Source organism: Carassius carassius, chromosome 40 (genome assembly GCF_963082965.1).
Source record: "Carassius carassius chromosome 40, fCarCar2.1, whole genome shotgun sequence".
In the NCBI taxonomy this organism is placed as follows: domain Eukaryota; kingdom Metazoa; phylum Chordata; class Actinopteri; order Cypriniformes; family Cyprinidae; genus Carassius; species Carassius carassius.
The window spans coordinates 15,876,553-15,897,419 of record NC_081794.1 but is presented as its reverse complement, the minus strand read 5'-3'; the positions used below and the strand labels follow the sequence as shown (position 1 = coordinate 15,897,419).

The following is a 20,867-nucleotide window of genomic DNA, read 5'->3' as shown; positions in this document are numbered from 1 at the left end:
CACTTTGCACTGTGATTCGCCAGATCAGCTTTCACCGTAGACAAAGCGGAGTCCAGCCCGGGGTCGTCACATGTGGTTGCCCGCTTGCCGCGCCGTTCTCATGCCCACAGGTCGCCGCACAAACAGCCCCGCCGGCCGTTCCTCAGTTCCAATTTGGCAAGGACAGTTTGGTGCTTCCGACTCACATTTTGTAAGTAAATGTTTTATATTTAAAGAATTTACCACTGATGATACAAATGCGAGTTTTGAGCAGTGTAGAGTAGCACTTGTTCGTCATTTCTCCAGACATGGTTTTATGTTTACACAACGCAATACGCAACTCAATGCGTAAAAAGACAGTATGTCATTATAATCCATAATTATGTCCCAACTGGATGCAACAAATGCCTCGTTTATAATGGTTTTTATTGTTTTTGTCTTGTCGCGCAGGGCATCACAGTATGTGAAGGAGTGTAACATTTTTGTCACACGCTTGAGGAACTTGGCACTGGACAGTTGGCTAAGCAGCGCACACCTCGCTTTTTAGATTGATGAGCTTTGTAAAAAAAGCTTTTTTGTAAAAATCTACTCGTTTCAGAAAGGTGGGGCATAGAGAAGCAACAATAATGTACATAATGTGGAAAATAACGTTTTTTTTTTTTTTTAACCTTAAACCACAGAAACACATTTCATTACACCAAATACACAACATAATGTTCTTTTTAGCAGCATCATATGACCTTTTTGAGGAAGTCTACTCACTAGGCTGAGACATATCGGTGGGTAAGCTGTGGGTGGAGGTCCTGGGGTCCAGATCTGGAGACTGTACATCCATCTCACTCTTGAGGTTCATCCAACTTGTTCTGGTCTATTGACAAAAAAAAAAAAAAGAAGAAACATGTAAGAAATACAATCATATAAAGAATTTAATGGAAAAATGGAAAACATATATAGGTTGGATTACATTATGAAGCGTGCTTAAATGTATTGAATGTGCACTTGAAATGTACTCAAAATCTTTAAAAGTACATTATTAAAAACTGTATATGCATAAATTTAAGTGTACTTATCGAGAGTACACTTTCATGACTTGCAAAAAGCGCACTTGTTATAATATCAAATTCTAAGTTTAACTTTAAAGTACATTTTAAATCATTATGTTGTAATAATTTTCTATTATGATTTGAAGTACAATTATTTTGCTGTTGACTAACTTATTAAACCACATGTAAAGTACTTGATTATCATTTTATCCTTATTGTTTTATTTGATAGAACACTTAAAGTTGATATATTTTAAATTACACATTTGCAATCATGAAGTTGCAGTTGAGTTAATTACAAAGGCTTGACTCAGGGAAGAGGACGCCTCCTGCCTTGCATAGTCCCGTGGGCTGTGCCATGTAAACAACCAAATTTTCATGATTGGGCATGGGACACAAGCTCAGGTTTGATCACCCTGTAGCTGGCCACCTTTGATGAGGGTGTCTAGTGTTGAAAGACAAGAGAGATATCCATGTCATCTTCCTTGACCTGGCCAATGCCTTTGGTTCAGTTCCCCATAACCTACTCTGGGAATCCTTCAACTTCTTCCACGTTCCATCATCTGTCACTAGTCTAGTAAAAGCCTACTTCAAAGACCTGCAACTGTGCTTTACAACAACCGACTTTACAACATCATGGCAGCGCGTAGAAGTAGGCATCATGGCAGGCTGTACAATATCCCCTCTGGCATTCACAATGGCCATGGAGGTCATCATCAGGGCCTCGAGATGGGTGGTGGGGGGTGAGCGAACTAAGAACGGGATCCGCCTTCCACCTATCCGAGCATACATGGATGACATGACCACCTTGACCACTACTGCAGCATGTACCAGGCGGCTACTTGGAAAACTGCAGGAGAACATCAAGTGGGCTCGGATGAAAATCAAACCGAACAAGTCACGAAGCATCTCAATAGTTAAGGGACAGCTTAAAGATGTGAAGTTCTGCATTGGTGATGACCCAATACCAACAGTGTCTGAGCAACCTGTCAAAAGCTTGGGTAGATGGTACAATGCTAGCCTTGGGGACAAAGACCAAGTTCAGCAAGTAAGGCAGGACATTACCAACAGTCTGGAAACTATCAACAGTACCCTACTGCCAGGGAAGCTCAAACTCTGGTGTCTGCAATTTGGACTTCTCCCTCGGGTAATATGGCCACTCACTATCTATGAGCTCCCAATAACAACTGTGGAAAAGATGGAGCGAACCGTGACTTCATACGTGAAGAAATGGCTCGGCGTCCCACGCTGTCTGACTAACATCAGCCTCTACGGCAAAGGGGTCCTTGAACTGCCTATAACGAGCCTCACCGAGGAGTACAAGTGCTCTAAAGTGAGACTCCAGATGACTTTGAAGGACTCCAGGGACCAGACCATCAGCAATGCCGTTCCACCTCTGTTAACTGGACGGAAATGGAAACCATCCGAGGCGGTCCAGCAAGCTATGTCAGCCCTGAGGCACAGCGACATTGTAGGGCACGTCCAGTTGGGGAGAGGAGGCCTCGGCCTTACCGCAAGTAAGCCAACTTGGCGTAAGGCCTCAACATCAGAGAGGAGGAAAATGGTGGTCGAGGAGGTGCGCCGTCAGGAGGAGGCGGAAAGAAGTGCAAAGGCTGTCTCTCTTGCCAAGCAGGGACAATGGATGAGGTGGGAAGGCCTGGAGAGGAGAAAGCTTAGCTGGAGGGAGCTCTGGGAAATGGAGGCAAGTAACATCAGCTTCATCATAAGAGCCACCTATGATGTGCTCCCATCTCCAAAAAACCTCCACCAGTGGTATGGAGAGGACCCAACCTGTGCCCTCTGCCCAACTCCAGGGACTCTTAAGCACATGTTGGCTGGTTGTAAAACCAGCCTCACACAAGGTCGTTACACCTGGAGACACAACCAGGTCCTCAAGAGTCTAGCAGCAGCTCTTGAGAGCCAGAGGAATACTACCAACTCCTTGCCCCTGAGAGCAATCAATTCCATCACGGCCCAAACCTTCATCCGAGAGGGACAGAAGAAGCCCAAACATCCCCCTATTAAATCAGAGGCTGGACAGCTAGCCATGGCCCGGGACTGGAAGATGCTTGTCGATATTGGGCAGCAACTAATCTTTCCAGCTGAGATTGCAGTCACCACACTTAGGCCAGACTTGGTTCTCTGGTCCCCTTCATTGAAGTCTGTTTACATCACTCAGCTCACAGTCCCATGGGAGAATTCAACGGATGAGGCCTATGAACGCAAGAAACTGCGGAGTGGGTTGCAGAGGTTTTGTGGCTTCATCTACCATCAGACTGCTGAAAGACCTTGGCATCCATGGACAGGCTCTGCGACAGACAATTAGATCCGTCTCTGAAGCGGCCGAAAGAAGCAGCCAGTGGATATGGATTAAGAGAAAGGATCCTTGTTGGGCTCATAGAGCATCAACATGACCCACTCACTTATCGACCCACTCACTAATCCCCCCACCCTATAACCCACTTGAGAACCCAGGGCACAACCCTCCATGAGGAGGGTGAACAAGGTATGCGGTCAGCTCTAGGCTTGACTCAGGGAAGAGGACGCCTCCTGCCTTGCATAGTCCCGTGGGCTGTGCCATGTAAACAACCAAATTTTCATGATTGGGCATGGGACACAAGCTCAGGTTTGATCACCCTGTAGCTGGCCACCTTTGATGAGGGTGTCTAGTGTTGAAAGGCCGAAACACCCCCTGATTCAAAGGTACATTACTGATGATGTGTCCTGAAATTTACATCTTTCCCATGACTGAGGTACAGCTCCCACGCCACTCTCAACATCAAGGCAAACCATGTGCATGTGCATACCATCCATTGGCACAATGGACAGTTTACCATCACGTCCCATGTTTATGATTCTGAGTATCTGGACTTGTCCAATGACCGCTGTGAAAGGACAGCTGACAACATAGGAAAGTCTGTGTGACAGCTTGGAGAGACAGCTGACTGGAGGGAATAGTCCCCACTGGGGCGGTCATGGGCTAGCTACCCATGGCGGCAGTCTCCAACGCTGTTTCAGTTTGTTGGAGACACCCGCCAAATGCTACAGAAAGTGAACAAAGGAACATACCCCCAGAGCCTGCGAGAGCGGGGGCGCAAGATGGCTCAATGACTGACAGCATGGTTACAGACCTAGGAACGGACATGATTACGAGCAAGAACACGGCACATGAGACAACCACAGCAGCAGCTGGACACTCTCTTCAAGTGTGCACCTGTGGCTGGGCGAAAATAACATCATACAGGGGGTTGAGGACACACCAAGGAAAGAGAGGGTGCTTGAGAGAGCAGAAACAAGGGCCTCGCATTGACCAGTACTTCCTACGAAGTAACCAGTCAAATCAGTCGATTGAAGCACAGCGACGGGAAAAAAACCAAAGTTCGCAGAGCATCAGCACCATTGTTACTGAGGAGGATAATACAAGCACAGAAATGCCGGTGGAGGAACCCACTCAACCACAGAGACCTCCCAAGGAGGAGAAGATCAAAGGGCACAGACCGAGTGTGAAGTGGCCCAAAGCTGTTGAAAAGAGAGAGTGGGAAATAGTCAACAACGACCTGACAAAAATCCTGGAGCAACAAGTGGGCACAGTGGAAAAAAAGCTGGAAAGGATGGGTGACATAATCTACCACTACGGAGAAGAGCGCTTTGGAGTAAACACAAGGAGACACCCTGTAGCTGGCCACCTTTGATGAGGGTGTCTAGTGTTGAAAGGCCGAAACACCCCCTGATTCAAAGGTACATTACTGATGATGTGTCCTGAAATTTACATCTTTCCCATGACTGAGGTACAGCTCCCACGCCACTCTCAACATCAAGGCAAACCATGTGCATGTGCATACCATCCATTGGCACAATGGACAGTTTACCATCACGTCCCGTGTTTATGATTCTCCAAATATATATAAATACATGTCATACAAGATTTAATATAAATTACTTTATGTTAGTCTATCATAAAAGGTTGTCAGTAATACATTTTAACCATTTTTGAAAGAAAACAATTACTTAAAGACTAAGTCACTAAGCACTAAGTTCTGCTAATTTGAATTAATATAAATTTAAACTGTAATATATTTTCATATAATTGAAATTAACATGCAGTTCACAAAAAAAAAATTTGATGTTTACAGTACATGCTTACCGCAGGGAATCCAAGATGTAGGTGACTTTGTTCCTTCAGTAGAACACAAACCAAGATTTTTAACTCAAACCGTTGCGGCCTATTAGTCTTATAATGTAAGTGGATGGGAATCACGGCTAAAACATACAATAAAACAAAAAAAAGTATACACAAACAAAACCAAATTAAACCCTGCGGCTTGTGACGATACATTGATGTGTAAAGACACAACACGATCAGTCTGTGCAAGAAACTGAACTGAATATATATGTTTTTTTTACCTCTGATTCATGCAATGTCAGAATAACTTTAAGAACACTCCTGACCACGTCTTCCTATACGTGTTCTCAGCAGCAGGCACATGAGGTGTCTTCTTCTTCTTCTTGTTTACCATTGACACTCCTAATAGAGATTGTAGATAGAGTGTCAATGGTCCACTTGAGAGATAGGTGGCGGTAATGCACTTATAAGTCTGCGATCCACTATAAAGCAAGAAGAAGATGCCTCACGTGCCTGCTGCTGAGGACGTGGGCCCTGTCGCAAATGGCGCACTTCATGTGGACTTTTGGTCGTGGACTTAAATTGCACGCCAAGTCTACAAGTCCCTAGGCCGTCCCATTCAGCATTTTAACGCTCTGAAGAGTGCTCAGCAGCGCCCCCTTTGTACCCTTGAAGCGGTCTTCCGCGAAGCCTGCATAGATGCAGGCTCCGCACACTTTAACTACCCAGGAATTCTTGCAAAATGCCAATCAGACTTGATTGGTTAATATCTGAAACATAATAATAGTGCGTTGAATAATACGATCGCATTATGATTCATTAAATAAATAGAACCAAATGTCAGGGCTTTACTGAGTCATATGTAAACCTAGTATTTATATTTAAACCTGTAAATTCATCTGAAACGCACGCACATGTTTATTATGTGTTAAAATTGTAATCTTAGTTTAAATGGAACATTATGTATTATTACAACTGTATACATTATATAAATAGGCATGTATATATTGTCTAATACCCAGGTGGCATAAGCAAAAGCAACCAGACCAGACTCGTGGACTCGCGCCAAGGGCCCTATAGGTCTGCACTACATGACGTCACCAAAGTGTGGACTCTGAGGAAGTCCACAAGTCTGGAGTGTGCCATTTGGAACAGGGCCATGCTCAAGAGAGTTCTAATGGTTCGGACATTGTGTAAATCAGAGGTAAAAAACTATATAAATACTGTTCAGTTTCTTACACAGACTGACCGTCTTGTGTCTTTACACATCAAGTTATCATCATGAGCAGCAGGGTTTAATTTAGTCTTGTTTGTGTTTGTTTTGTTTTTGTTTTAGCTCTGATTCCCATCCACTTACATTATAAGACTGATAGACTTCAACGGTTTGAGTTAAAAATCTTGGTTTGTGCTCTACTGAAGAAACAAAGTTACCTACATCTTGGATGCCCTGGGGTTAAGCAGATAAACATAAAATTTTCATTTTTGGTTGAACCATCCCTTTAACAACCAAAAAGTTTCGTTGTCTGTTCCTCTCGTTGATAGCAGAGGAGCGGATCGAGCGAGAGCGTGGAACGTGGGGCGACGTGGAATGAAAACTATCCCTTTAAGTGTCTAAAAACATTACATTCAGTTTGCACTCAAGTATATTAATTACGTACACTTTTCACAAGGGTAGATTGGATTAAATAACCTAAACAACTTATTATATTGTAAACCAGAATGGACAAACACACACAGAGATGTTTATAAAAATCACCTTTCTGTCTACATCTTCACCATCTTGCCAGGAGGTTCTGGAAGCTGCAGCACAGTAAGAAAGTTTAAATATATCCTAAAGGAACGTTTTCACTGTTTGAAAGCGTGATAAACACAAGTTACGTCATGCAGTGTACTGTACTACACACACACAATAAAAAACAGAAAGAAAATACTGTTATATAATCCTAAATGTGTAATCAAATTTTTCATTGTAGCTTCATTTAAAACGGAAGTACTCACTAAAGGAGAAAAACTAATTTACAGGGAGAATCAACAAGCAAGTGAAAAGTGACACAACCAAACACAATGTCAAGGGGTAAGTTCAGAAGAAACGGCCAAAAGAAACCAATCAAGTGATTGATACCTCTCACCCACCCAATCACAATGAGCTTTACAGATGTCTTTAAACCAATCACAATGGATTGCACAAATGCCTTTGACATTTCACTAAACCAATGAGTTACACAGACACCATGTTTGTTTAACATCTAAGTTACAACACCACAGATAGATGGCAAACTATGAATACTACAACTGACAAATGAGTATGTATGAATGGACAGAAGCACGAAAATAAAACAAAGAATCTATCTGACTGCTGTTTCCATGTCAGGAGGAATTTCAAAAGACATGTATGAAAACATAAAATCAAAGGCATTATTTACATTAAATGTACACAACTGTTCAAAAATTTGGAGTCAGTAAGATTTTTTTTTTAAATAAATTAATATTTTCATTTAGCAAGAATGCATTAAATTGATCAAAAGTGATGTGAAGATATTTGTAATGTTACAGCAATAAATAAAATTGCTATAATATTTCACAGTATAAATGTTTTCATTGTATTTTTGATCAAATAAGCTTTGGTGAGTATTTTTTTTAAACTTTACTGACCTCAAATTGTTGGTGTATGTGTAACATCAATTAACAAACATCAAAACAATCATCTCTAAGTTAATAGGCACTGAGCAGCACTAATAATTCAGGGCTAACTGCTATTCAAAATAAACACATTGAATATCTTCAAAATACTGCGTAACCCTTGTGCATGTGCTCAAGAACCAACAAATAGGTACTGACTGCTTGATAACAAGCATCTTATCAAATTCAAACCTTTTTCTGGGATTTGTAAAACAAGTCCTTCTATTTGGAGCTGAAATGGAAACCAGCAGACAGAAGGAGGGTCAAATGTTACAGTTCCATGGCCACATGTACCATGGTGACATGCGTAACAGCATGCAAAGAAACATGGCTGTACGGAGACTGGACTGTACCATGCTGTTTGTAGATAGGGGGCTTTCTATAGATATTATCTTTGACTTTAGTCTCTGAGAATGGAAGACAAAGAGAGGAAGAGAATAAGAATGATGATGAATAAAGTAGCATAAGTTATTAGAGGATGGAATCGGGAAATGCAGTATATGAGTCTGTAAAGGATTCCAGAGATTGTAGTCCATTTCATTCATCATGTTCATGATTGCCATGCATGATCAAGCATTTTGCCTTTGCAAAATTTATTTTCTGCAGTCAGAATTATGTATACATAAATAATGAAAGCTTTATCTAATTTTTTACTTAGAAGATAGAAATGTCACCTAAAATGAACTGAGCGGAGAGGAAAACAGGGAGATAAATGGAGTAATTGCAATGACATAATGTCTTAAAAATTGACACAACATGTGTCTCTCTGCAGCTTGTTTAGGTCATCCCAACCTCACGTCTGCTTCTCAACTATTACTTATAGAAAAAAATCAGTCATTTAATGTAACACATGTGGGACATTTTAAGAGCTGTTTCAGCATCTGCCAGCACTGGAAACAAGACGTCATTACAATAATGGTCAGAAAACACATGAAACTGATCATTAGATTTATTTTAAACGTATCCAGGGAAGAGCAGTTACAGTAACAAGTTTCTTTTACGTACTAAAAATAGGGCTTTGCTTACAATGATGACTTATAAATGTATTAAACTGATGCAAAATAATGCACAAAAATGACCTTTCGCAGAACAATATGAAGGCAGATTATGAATAAGAATTATTCAGTCTACCAGATGTTTTCATAAAGGCAAATATGTGTTGAAAAATAAGTTTTAACATTGTACAGAAGTGAGGACAGAGCTGTGAGGGGGAAAAAACCTGCTGATTTACCATAATTAGCGAAAGAACATGAGTTTTAGCACCAACCTGGGATATGGAAATGCCGTGGGGCCGCCACATATGTAGAGGAAGGAGATTTGCCATCAGAGTAGGTGGAGAGACTAGGGGTACTCCGACCGCTTTCACTACCTTGGGGGGTGAAAGTCATGGCAGACACAAAAACGAAAAGGAGAGAGAAGAAAGGTTAACAGGGCTGCCAGAATGATGATTCACTTAGTCTTAGATCTTCCAACAAACCTCACAATACAGCCAGCTCTAAAAAGTATAAATTTGCCTTTGCGTTGGAGTTTGTGAGAGTATGTCGTGTTCATACTGATGACATCTGTTCAGTAGACACACAAATTTCATTGCTCTGCTTGAACTGAGTGGAGCCAGGATGAAGTGGACATAGAAATGAATGTCAATGGCAGGCTGAATTGTGATGTTATCATCATATTCGGAAAATAAGTATTTATAATCACAATCTTTTGCCAAACTTAAGAGTAAAGAAGAGAGAGAGAGAATCTCTTTTTACAAATGCTCTTTTAAAGTAATTTGCATATGTTTAAAGCCAAAATACACAAATGATAGTCTCTTTCTCTGTCTCCTTTTGTCTTTTCTTTCTCTTTTTCACACACACTTGCAACTGTTCCTCAGACACATGCACACACCATCTAACACACAAAGTGCTGTTAGTAAAAATTCACCCTGTATCAGGGGAAAATCTTACACACATCTGGAGCTGGGGGAGCAGGAAATTGACATAAAATACACTAAATGTACACAAATCACAACACTGGAGCACACAGTGGAGTATGAAGGTCTCAATGGTCCCATTACTCATTAAAATATGATTTTATGGATTGCAACGCCCTTCTCATGTCCACTGGGTGTAATGCAGCATTTCATCACAAGATCTTCAATGATATGACAAAATCAGTCAGTGAGGTTTTCCATTTGTAAGCAAGATGCGATTTTCCTCTTGTGTGGCTACTTAACCAATAAGTCAATTAGAAAGCTAAGTGAATCATGAGCAGCACACTCCAAACGCAACCTCAGTGTACTTTCATGCAACATTAAAGGGTTGGCCTGGAACTGTACAAGGCCTAAGTTTATGCCACTGTGCCTGGCAAACTGACCCAAAATTACAGCTCATCAATTTACCCTTTAATCTTCTCCTGCGAACTTTATTCCCACTCTCTCTACGTCTTGCAGGGAAACCACAAAACCCAAATCTGTTTCATCATACTTTCCACCTCTTCAGTGACATCTTATCTTTATGAATAAATAATTCACAATATATTCTATACATTCATAGAATTTACATATGCACAGTGAGGTCCAAAAAACTGAGTTCTGTATTTAAAAAAAACTAAACAGGAAATAAACAAAAATAATGAATTTTTTTTTAAACAATGTTATGAGGTAAAATGAAGAAATACTTCAGATTTTGCATTATTTCTAGATCACTAATCAAATAACTAATCAATTGCAGGTTTGTGATATTGATCTGTGTTCTGAAATTCTGAAACTTCTATACATTTTTCATTTCTTTACATGGTCTCAGACTTTTGAACTCCACCTGCAAACTACTGCCTGTCTGAGTATGAATGTTAGGTCAAATAAAACACTTGAAAATACTGAAAAGAGAGAAACAACAGCCACCAAGTAAATGGCAACATTAACACAAACATACAGACAGTCATTTTGCATATCAGATGTATGGGGGAAAATTTCACCTTAACAGATGAAGCACAACATCAACTACAGTACAACAAATAAATGCATACTGATGCTTGCCAACAATGTTCGCATTTGTCTTTCTGCATTTGGTTACTGCTTCAGCTCAAATATAATGAATATCAACATGTTTTCCATGCAAAATGATTGGACATAACAACTCTGTATAAACACAATACCAGCAAGCATAAAAAATGGACTGGTCCAAGGACTGAACCTTGTGGTACACCTACAATCTCACATCACTGTAATACACTGGTGATACACAGTGAAAGAGGGACTGGTTTTTAGGGTTTACCGTGAGAAGGCAAATTGAGGTGCAGGGCTGTCCTAGTCCTACTTTCAGACTTTGCTTCCTGTTTGAATCCTGCCTCAATTCCTGTTTAGGAAAGGTGGATGAAGGATAGGCTAGTAATTTTATGTTTGTAATTCACTAGTCGTTCAATGTGAATGCAACCCATATGAAGCACTGAGTTATGGAGCTTGGTCCAATGGTTCATTTGTGTTGAAATCCAAATCCAACAGCTGGAACGTCATGCACTTTGCAACATTAGTCTTGCTCTCTTAAAATAGCATTTTTAGTATTGAACTCATTCATTCATATTGTCAGGGGGAAGTGGATCTTGTACCAACCAAATCCAAGACCATAAGCTCACACACATGCAGCATGTGGTGATTTGTACTGGGCAAAAGCCTGCAGGCAGAACTGTGGTACCTCTGAAGTAAGGGATGTAGTTGTGCTGTTGGAGCAAAGCCAGAGTAGTGGGGTTGAGGGGCAGGGCCACGCCACCACTCCCTGCCTGTGGTGTGTTTCTACCACTGCCGCTGTACAAAGGCAGTGGGGAGGAGCCTCTGGCACAACCATGGGCACTACTCCTCCCCGAAGTTGGAACAGGCAACAAGTTGGAATTTTCTGGATGAGTGGTGTATTTGACACTCAGAAATTGCTCTGAGCAAGAGACCCAGGCAGTCAGGGAAGAATGGCAGTAATATGAGATCAGCAACTATATTTAAAAAACCAAATGATTCTTGAATTACTTTCTTCAATGAAATTCTGTATCAAATCAGTTTATTGTGGTTAGAAATGTCATTTTAGAATGTATTGCTTTAGCTCTGTTGAACATCTTAGTGAACTGCCTCGCTGCCTAGTGTCTTTACAACCTGCACTGAACCTCTTAATTTAGTGATTTGGAATGCTGTACAAAAGATGATTTCAGTACAATGTTGAAAAAGTTGTGATTAATACTTTTGTTAAAACATTTTTTACTGATTCATTCAGTTTTGGTGGTGCTTCTTAATATTTTTGATGACATTTTTTGATGAATAGAAAGAAATCTAAATAAAATAGAAATCTTTTTTATTTAGATACATTTTCATTTAAGTATATAAAAGATACTCACACTGTACGTACTGTACACTATACGGACAAAAGTATTGGGGCACCCCCTTCTTTAGAACAGAAAAAGGCACTTCCAAAACTGTGACAAGAAAGATGGAAATATAATTTATGTATTTAAAAATTGTATTTCCATCTCTGTTGCAACAGTTTTGGAAGTGTCTAACTGTGCCCATATTTACACATCATTGGAGTTTGATAATGATTTTTTGGCTCAAGGTATGTATTTAAAGTCACACCAAAGGTGCAGCATGGATTAGGACTTTGCTTTCTGTGGACCAGTCAAGTTCTTACAGAATCAGTTTCTTTTTGAACATTGCCTTATACACAGAGGCACTGTCATGCTAAAAAAGAAAATGGTCCTGTAAAAACTGTTGCCATAAAATAAGAAGCACACAATTCCCTAGAATATCATTATATGCTTAAACATTAAGATTTGTACTCATGGAAATTACTAAAGTAGTCAAACATGTTCATTAGAAGGGGGTGTCCCAATACAATTTGGCAAAATAGTGTAGTTAAACAATAACTGTGGAGATAAGAATGACTTTGTGTCCAGAAGTATCATCATGTATGTGGAGGGATACCTGGTCTGCTGTAGGTCTGAGGCGAGCGGGAAGGCGTATAGCGGCCATAACCCCCTAAAGAGCTATTGGAGCTTGGGCTGGAGGGCCTCCTCTGCCGAGGAGACTTTTCCCCATCTCCCTAGAATCAAACAGACAGTGCGAAAAGCGTTAGACAATTAACAATGTTAACCGGCAAACACTATGGCACTGGGACACACAGGAGGACTATAAAGCTGCGAAAGAAACAGATGTGACCAGTTTGCAATAATCAGTCCTAAATAGAAATAGGCTGATCATTGAGTGATAACACAACAGAGTTTTCAAACTGAAGATGGTGAAAAACACACAATACTGTTCATGTTTCCAAACCACAACTGTTCTATTTCACAAACAACTGCTCACAAAATATGAAGAAACAAGGTCTCATTCACTAATCATGCAGATATTTGTGCGTGAAAAGGTGTGTAACATTTTCATTTAGAAATGGTTTCATCACGTAATAAGTTCAAGTAACAATCTGTCTGATTCTGAATAAAAATGAGATATGGACAGTATATATTGTAATGTATGATTAGTGAACAAGACCCAAAGAAACAATAACGGGTCCTGTTGTTTTCATGTTAAGTCTACTATACCTCAGTTGGAGTAGGGGTGAGTTGCTGGGGTGACTGGAAACAAAGAAAGAAAATGAGTAAAATGGACTTGAATGCAATGATAGACACGTTCATGAAAAAAAAAGATTTCCCCCTAACTAAGTTACACTACTGAAACTACTGTAACACTTCGATGAATTAGCGAAATTATGATTTTTGGCCAAGCCAGGTTGCTATGAAGATGGATGATGAGTAAAGATGATTACATTTAAAAATGGCACTATTGTAACAAATGAATGATGTAGCTGTTGCATGAGTAATTATGCAATTATTTTGCTTTTAAGTCACCTATAAAGATAAACAAAACAGTCAAAAATCAGAAACAGCAAATTGAAGACATGTATATGTTATTCCCTCATGTAAGCCTGTATGAGGGTATGTACTTGTACCTCTCCAAAAGTCCTGTCCTCCACAGGGTAGCTCACATAGGGCGAGTATGAGAGCATGTCAGGTCTGTCAATGTTGTAGATCGCTTTGATTTTAGGAAGAGCAGCCAGGTCCTTGTAGTCCAGAAGTTCATCACCCAGCTTTGCCTTAAAAAAAAGAGCAACATTATGGCTTTGAAACTCTCTCTATGCATATAGTTATTTGTAGGCTTTTGTGTTGCTGCCCACTGGTGGTGATGTTGAACAAATGAAAATAAATAAATAAAATAAATAATAATTTTCAAATGTACTTACATAGATAACTCTGCTAGGGGAGCCCGATGCACTGGAGGCAGGAGCAGAGGTGATGCTTTCAGAGGATGTTCTTGTCACCTGGAAACAAAAACAAGATGAGAAAAACAAAAAAACACTAAACCATAAAAGGATAAAAATACAGCAACCAAAAGGCATTTTGTTGACTCGATTTAAATCCTGTACGAAGTAACATAAGTGATTATAGATCAACTCCAATTTGTACTATTGTGCGGCACTAACAACAGTTTATCAGTTTTCACACAGTTTATGAAGGAATCAACAGAAAGCTAGTAAAGATTTTGCCGTTAGGACAGAACAATACTTTTTTTTCGGGTGTTATACAGGAACAGATATAACAGTGTAATGCAATAAAAAAAAATACAAATAAGCTGTATTTTGTCAGGAAAAAGTAAACAAACATACTATAGTAAATAGGTTTTTTTATTAGTAACCTCAATAAACCTATACATGTTTGGCTATAAATGTATTAATATATGTTGTAAGAATGTAATATAAGAAATATTCTCTTAAAAGGCTTATTATTTTAAGCAATTTTGCTTAAGACTAAAATTCTTATTGAGAAATATTCTTTTTTTATTTAAATGGCATATAGGACAAATGGATTAATGGATAATAGATTACTGTAAGTTGGTAAAATGGTCTGTCATTTTTTAAATCAACAAACAATAAGCTATCATGAAAAAACAAAACACTGAGTATCTTATTACAATAATGCGAAAGATTTATTTGTGATTTTACTTGTAAGTAATGCATTCAGGGTTGATTCACAGTGTCTTTTCTATAGCCACACGATGTTTAAACCTGTTCTTTGGTTCCAGTTTTTTACTGGGTGGGAGTGGTGGAAGCCTGACAGCCCCATTTTGGACTTTAGTGAGCATTCTATTAAAACTAAAAGCAGGTTGGGAAGTAAGCCCATGCAGAGGGGAGAGGGCCACATTTCACAAACCTGCTCAGGTACATTGGAATGGAGATCACTGAGCTGAATCCGCACCTGTTTCTGCAGGAAAAGGGTTGTTACAGTGAAGCGCTTCCACATACTGCATATCACCTTTGTTTAACTAACTGAACCTCATGTTAAATGATTTTGCGTAATATATTTCAGAGCATGTCTACTACCTAAACCAGAGCTCATTTTTTAATTTGTAAGATATTAAAGGGATAGTTCACTCAAAAATTTAAATTATAATATAATTTACTCACCCTCATGTCGTTCTAAACCTGTATGAGTAACTTTCTTATGTTGAACACAAAAGAAGATATTTTGAAGATTGCTGGTAATCAAACATGTTGGTTCCCATTGACTACCATAGTATTTATTTTCCTACTATGGAAATCAATGGGAACCACTAACTGTTTGATTACCAGCAAACTTCAAAATATCTTCTTTTAGGTTCAACATAAGAAACCAACTCATACAGGTTTGAAATGACATGAGGGTGAGTAAATGATGACAGAATTTTCATTTTTGGGTGAACTATCCCTTTAAGGATAAAATTTAAATCCCACACCTCTGCTGACTGTCTTTTTAGAGTCTGTCACTGATTCTAGACTTTGGTTTTTAATGGTATTCAAGTCGATAAAAATTGTGGATCCGCTGATAGCAGTGTTTATTGTCTGCGTTGATTTAGTGCCTGATTCTCTTAAGAAATTTAGCAAATCTTTTAACAGCACAACCATGCAAAATGTATATAGAGAAATTCTCCAACTTGCAGGATGGTTCTATGAGCTAGACACACCAGACTACCGCAATCTTGCATAGTTTACTGGGACTGTACAACATCACTCCACCACAGTGATCCAGGCACCATAATAAGCACTATAAAAGCCAAAAATGCACTCGACAACAACATGCATCTGAAACACTTGCCCAATTAAACACTTCTCCATTCCTTCATGAATAACAGCTGCCATAAGCTAAACGTATTTGAAATACTGTCAGCCCATTTTCTGTGGGCTAAAGTATTGAGTATATTAAATAAGGTGCATTAAATAATACGCCTGATTTACAACAAGTGAATGACTCTGTTTCAGATCATTTAGTTCCTGGTCAAATTAAACTACAGATACATTAGATGCAGGTTTTTGTGCTGCAACTTTTTAGTGAATTCACTCCCCGTCCTCAGTCACAGTTTGGTTAGATTTACCTTACTCTTCTCCTCCATACGTGCTGCCTGTCTGCAAGGAGGATGCCAGATGGAAGAACCTGTGAAAGAGAAATCCAAAAATAACTTGCAAGTCCATGTTAAAAATATGCAGGCTTTCAGAAGTATTGACACTCAAAATGGCACAATTTCATTTTCTTTAGCCACTTACGCAATCATTTGAACTAACTGGAGGTCAGTTGCCTTCAGTTTCACACAGCACAATATTCAAGTATAGTGAATATATCACATTAATTATAACATCATTATATGATTTGAAATCAGGTAGATAAAATCTTAACGTCAGTATGATTCATTTTTTAAAGAGATGAAAACTTTTATTCAGTAAGGATGTTTTATATCAATCAAGTTTTCAACTCTTTCAGACGCAGTTCTTTTGGAATATTCTATTCATCAAAAAATCCAGAGAAAAATGTATCACAGTTTCCATGAAAACAGCACAACTATTTTGAACTTCAAGAAATATTACTTTAGCGTCAAATTAGCACATCAGAATGATTTCTGAATGATCATGTGACACTGCAGGCTGCGGAAAATTACGCTTTGCCATCACAAGAATACATTATAAAAATATTATTAAAATAGAAAACATTTTAAAATTGTTATATTTTTCAGAGGTATTTATTTATATTTTTGGCTGTATTTTTATCAAATAAATGCAACCTTGGTGGCACTTCAAAAACTATTTAAAAAAGAACAGTAGTGTACATTTTTAAATGGGGCTTAAATAAGTTTTGTGTAGAAAACTACATTCCTTTAAAATATCTCTGTTCTTAATTCAACAAACATGTTTCACATAACTCATCTCTCTGAGGAATTAGCATGTTCATATACTGTATACTACCATATCAACTGGCATTCATATCAACACAATCATTCACCCTTTGAATGAGTCAGCAGCCTTTCATTTTATTTTAGCCAGATTGAAAAAAGGCTTCTAACTGATTCTGCGTTCTAAAAGCACATCTGACTATAAAACTCCTTTGAAAAACTGCATTGCAGTGAGTTTCTGTGGTAAATCACTGCACAGAGTTCAATGAGATACTGAAGTATTGCAACGTTTGAGGTGGGACACGAGAGAATAAATAAAACCATGTTTATCTTATGTCAAATGTGTGTTTTCTTCTTTATAATGTAAGACACATCAACTATGGAATGTATTCAGGTTTTGGATATGACTGGTTTGAGCTGGTCTAGCTCCGTATGACTGTCTATCGCTGTTTAGAATACAAAACAAACTATCAATTCTTGTATTTGTCAGTACAGATGTTTTTTTTTAAGTATACTAAAACATATTTAAAAAATACTTGTCAGTAATCATCAGTCTGCCTGGTATCATGCTCAAAATATATAGGACTTTGCAGAGGAAAATAATTCATGCAGCATTCTCGCACAAATCATCAAATTAAATGTATCTCTTCAACCGTAACTGTTGCCAATCGCAGCCAACAAATCCATTTTTTTTTTATATATATATATATAATCTGTAAAAGGTTGACAAATGAATTGTCACATTAAAATCATTTTCAAATAAAACAAAGGCAATATTCATTGTATTGAAGTATTTCTTTAAAAAAAATCCAGTATAGGAAGCAAATCATGCAAATTTGATGATGTTTAAATGACCTTGCAGGTACATCTCCTCCCCCTCCCCAAACATCTGGTCACAACGTGCACATCTGGCACATGTGGGATGATAGTGTTTTTCTCCAGCCTGCAGATAAACACAAAGTAGAACACATATCAGTCATTCGCCTTCACTGCAGAAATCTCTCAGTGAATACACTTTATTTACTCAAATTGGGGGATTATAAAGTCTGCATTTGTCTTAATTCTCTTAACAAAGTAATTAATTGCTTTATTCCTCAACTAATTCACTTTATTTGCAGTTCAAATGCAATTTGATAGCGTTAGGCAAGGGGACACCGTCTGCAGTAACTGTGTCTGAACAGTAGAGGGACCACAGATGCAAGCTGCCACACTTCACTTCTGATAGCCACATTTCATTTGAAAACTCTTACATAAAAATATACAAAATAAAACATTCGGTATGTCTTTTTTTGCCTTCTTTCAGCCTTGGGATATAAAATGGGCATTTCAGACAAATAACATGCCATCAATAAATGTTATTGATATAATTTATATACACTACAATTCAAAGGTTTTTGAAAATATAGGCTTACCTAAAATTATTCTAATATGCTGATTTGATTCTCAGGAAAAAAATCCCTATTGAAAATGGCTGTGCTGTTTATTATTTTTGTGGAAACGTTTGTATATTTTATGAAGAACAGCAAGTCATTTTTTATAATTCATTTCTTTCAAAACAAAAATAAAAAATCTTACTGATCCCAAACTTTTGCATGGTAGTGTACTAGATAAAGGCTTGTCCTTCTCTATCTTATGCTCTCTAACTTTCAATTAATTAAGCTGGTTATCAATCATTTTAGTGTTTATTATGAGCTCTGTCAGGCTGTAATTTTGCACTATTCCTTTAAATATTGGTGTCCTTTCCAGGTTAGATTTAGTTCACGAGATAAATAGCTCTGTCCATCCTGAAAGAGTACAGATTAGTAAAATAAGTCTTTTATATTTTCCTGTCATCCATTTTTCATCAACCTTCATTAAGTCCCGAAAGACTCATCTATGACTGGAAATTTTCAGCATGCTGTGTCACACTTCTTTTAGTGATTTCATTTCTAATGTATCAAAACATGCACTGGAAAATCTACTCCGCCCCTCCTCCCTCTCCATTCACTTTCAACACAGTTACGTCTTGCCATTCAAAATGTCATGACATTTCAGGCTCAGATACAATTCCCAGTAAATGCTAGAGTAAATAGGACCTGTAAATCATGCTCTGTTTGTGCTCTCTTTCTGTTACATACTTTAAAACAACAACAAATGGAACAAACTGTTTAAAAATCTCCTCAAATACACAATAAAATCCTTTACCTTTGGTTACCTCAGTACCCCGATTCTGTCTAGGCTTGCGACCTGGCATTACTCCTGAAAGATGGGCTAATTATTCTTGCAAGCATTAGTATACCTGTATCAACTAGACCTCAGTTCATGTAAAAAATTTTGCTGAGGGCAAAAAAAAAGCCAAGATATTGTTTATTTTAAATCTACTCAAAGCACTTGGCAAAGCAATTGTGTAGTTAAAACTACCATCTTAACCCATGATGTCACACAGTGACTCCAGCTAATTTTAGGTTACTGAGAGCAAGTGGCAGTGCCAATGGGACACTCTCTATTGCAACAGTATCCCAATCCCGACACACACAGATACACTTATTTATAGAGCTTTAAAGTACACAAAGCTGTCAATCTTTATGTATATGTGACAGATATGAAATGCACACCTAAATTAAGTATTTTTACAAGCAACATTTACTCATATGAGACCACTAATGGGGAACTTAGCAGATACAAAGAACAACTACATCAATAGGGTGCTTTTAGGGTGTAATAAAATACCTGTTTAAAGAAAAATGAGTAAGAGTTTGCATGTAAGAAGAAAATGGAGTGAACAAAACAGAAAGAGTGAGAAGGAGACGCAAAATGAGGAGATATATTGCACTATACTGTAATTAGGCTTCAGATGGGTTGCGAATTGACTGTCTGAGATGGTCTTTGTAAGCAACCACTCATCTTCTGCCCCCTCCAACATTGAGATGCCATAGAAGAACCATTTTTGGCTCCAAGGAAGAACCATTCAATCAAAGGTTCTTTAAAGAACCATCTCTTAACTTTTTATAATCTGAAGAACCTTTTGTGAAACAAAAACCTGAAGGGTTCTTCAGATGTTAAAGATTCTTTATGGAACCATTTAGGCAAAAAGGTTCTTCTATGGCATTATGAATAACCTTTATTTCTAAGAGTGAACATGACCACTGTGGTTACAGAGAACCAGCCTGAAGCTCTCAGATGAGAATAAAAGCCTTTCACACACACTCAAAGCAAAGATATGATAAAACTCAACCAAGTCTTGCTATAAAGTCAACATGAAATGGCATTAACTAGCCATTTTACTTAGTAATGTGACATATTTCAGAGAGAAAAAGAATATGGATAAAATAGCTTTATTTCTCTGTTTACTTTGAACACTGGTGTCAAAAGTATTCACATTCATTACTCAAGTAGAAGTATAGATACTAGGGTTTAAAAAGACTTTTGTAGAAGTTATCAACTCAAGCTTTTTACTCAAGTAAAAGTGTAAAAGTACTGGTTTCAAAACTACTTAAATTATAAAAGTAAAAGTAATTGTAACGATATCAACCTTCATATTCATCCGGAAGAAGGAGGCGGGAACCGGCGGACAATCAAAAACATTTTAATAACAAAATAAACACAAAACAGCGCACCAGCCCCTCACGGACGACTGGTGCGCATAAAATAAAAACCAAAACACAACTAAAAGCCCAGGCCTGGTCCTCTCTCGTCCTTCACTGTCGTCGCTCCAGTTTTATATCCTTCCATCTCCTCCATGGGCCTCGAGACCGGTGGGTCGAACAGGTGTAGTTCATCTCCAATCACTCCCCCGGCCTCGCTCCCATGTCCCTCGGCCCCGCCCCACTCGTCACAGTAATGTAAGGAAAAAAATG

The 20,867-nt window shown here is 38.4% G+C and overlaps 1 protein-coding gene across 12 annotated transcripts in view; it reads right to left on the bottom strand.

Annotated features, from left to right (window-relative positions):
* ablim2 (actin binding LIM protein family, member 2) overlaps window positions 1–20,867 on the bottom strand; it is a 79,108-nt gene that overhangs the window by 6,487 nt on the left and 51,754 nt on the right. For 2 of the 12 annotated variants that reach the window (XM_059532193.1, XM_059532192.1), the window contains exons 7-18: window positions 17,887–17,974; window positions 16,243–16,301; window positions 15,045–15,095; window positions 14,078–14,155; window positions 13,787–13,930; window positions 13,380–13,412; window positions 12,766–12,883; window positions 11,498–11,731; window positions 9,091–9,192; window positions 8,177–8,230; window positions 6,901–6,944; window positions 742–847 (exon numbers count right to left, since the gene is read on the bottom strand). In XM_059532193.1, the coding sequence (XP_059388176.1) occupies window positions 742–847; window positions 6,901–6,944; window positions 8,177–8,230; window positions 9,091–9,192; window positions 11,498–11,731; window positions 12,766–12,883; window positions 13,380–13,412; window positions 13,787–13,930; window positions 14,078–14,155; window positions 15,045–15,095; window positions 16,243–16,301; window positions 17,887–17,974 (1,111 nt within the window). Of the gene's footprint in view, window positions 1–741; window positions 848–6,900; window positions 6,945–8,176; window positions 8,231–9,090; window positions 9,193–11,080; window positions 11,162–11,497; window positions 11,732–12,765; window positions 12,884–13,379; window positions 13,413–13,786; window positions 13,931–14,077; window positions 14,156–15,044; window positions 15,096–16,242; window positions 16,302–17,886; window positions 17,975–20,867 lie in introns of all 12 variants that reach the window. The other 10 variants (XM_059532199.1, XM_059532197.1, XM_059532195.1 and 7 more) reach the window with 10 other exon arrangements.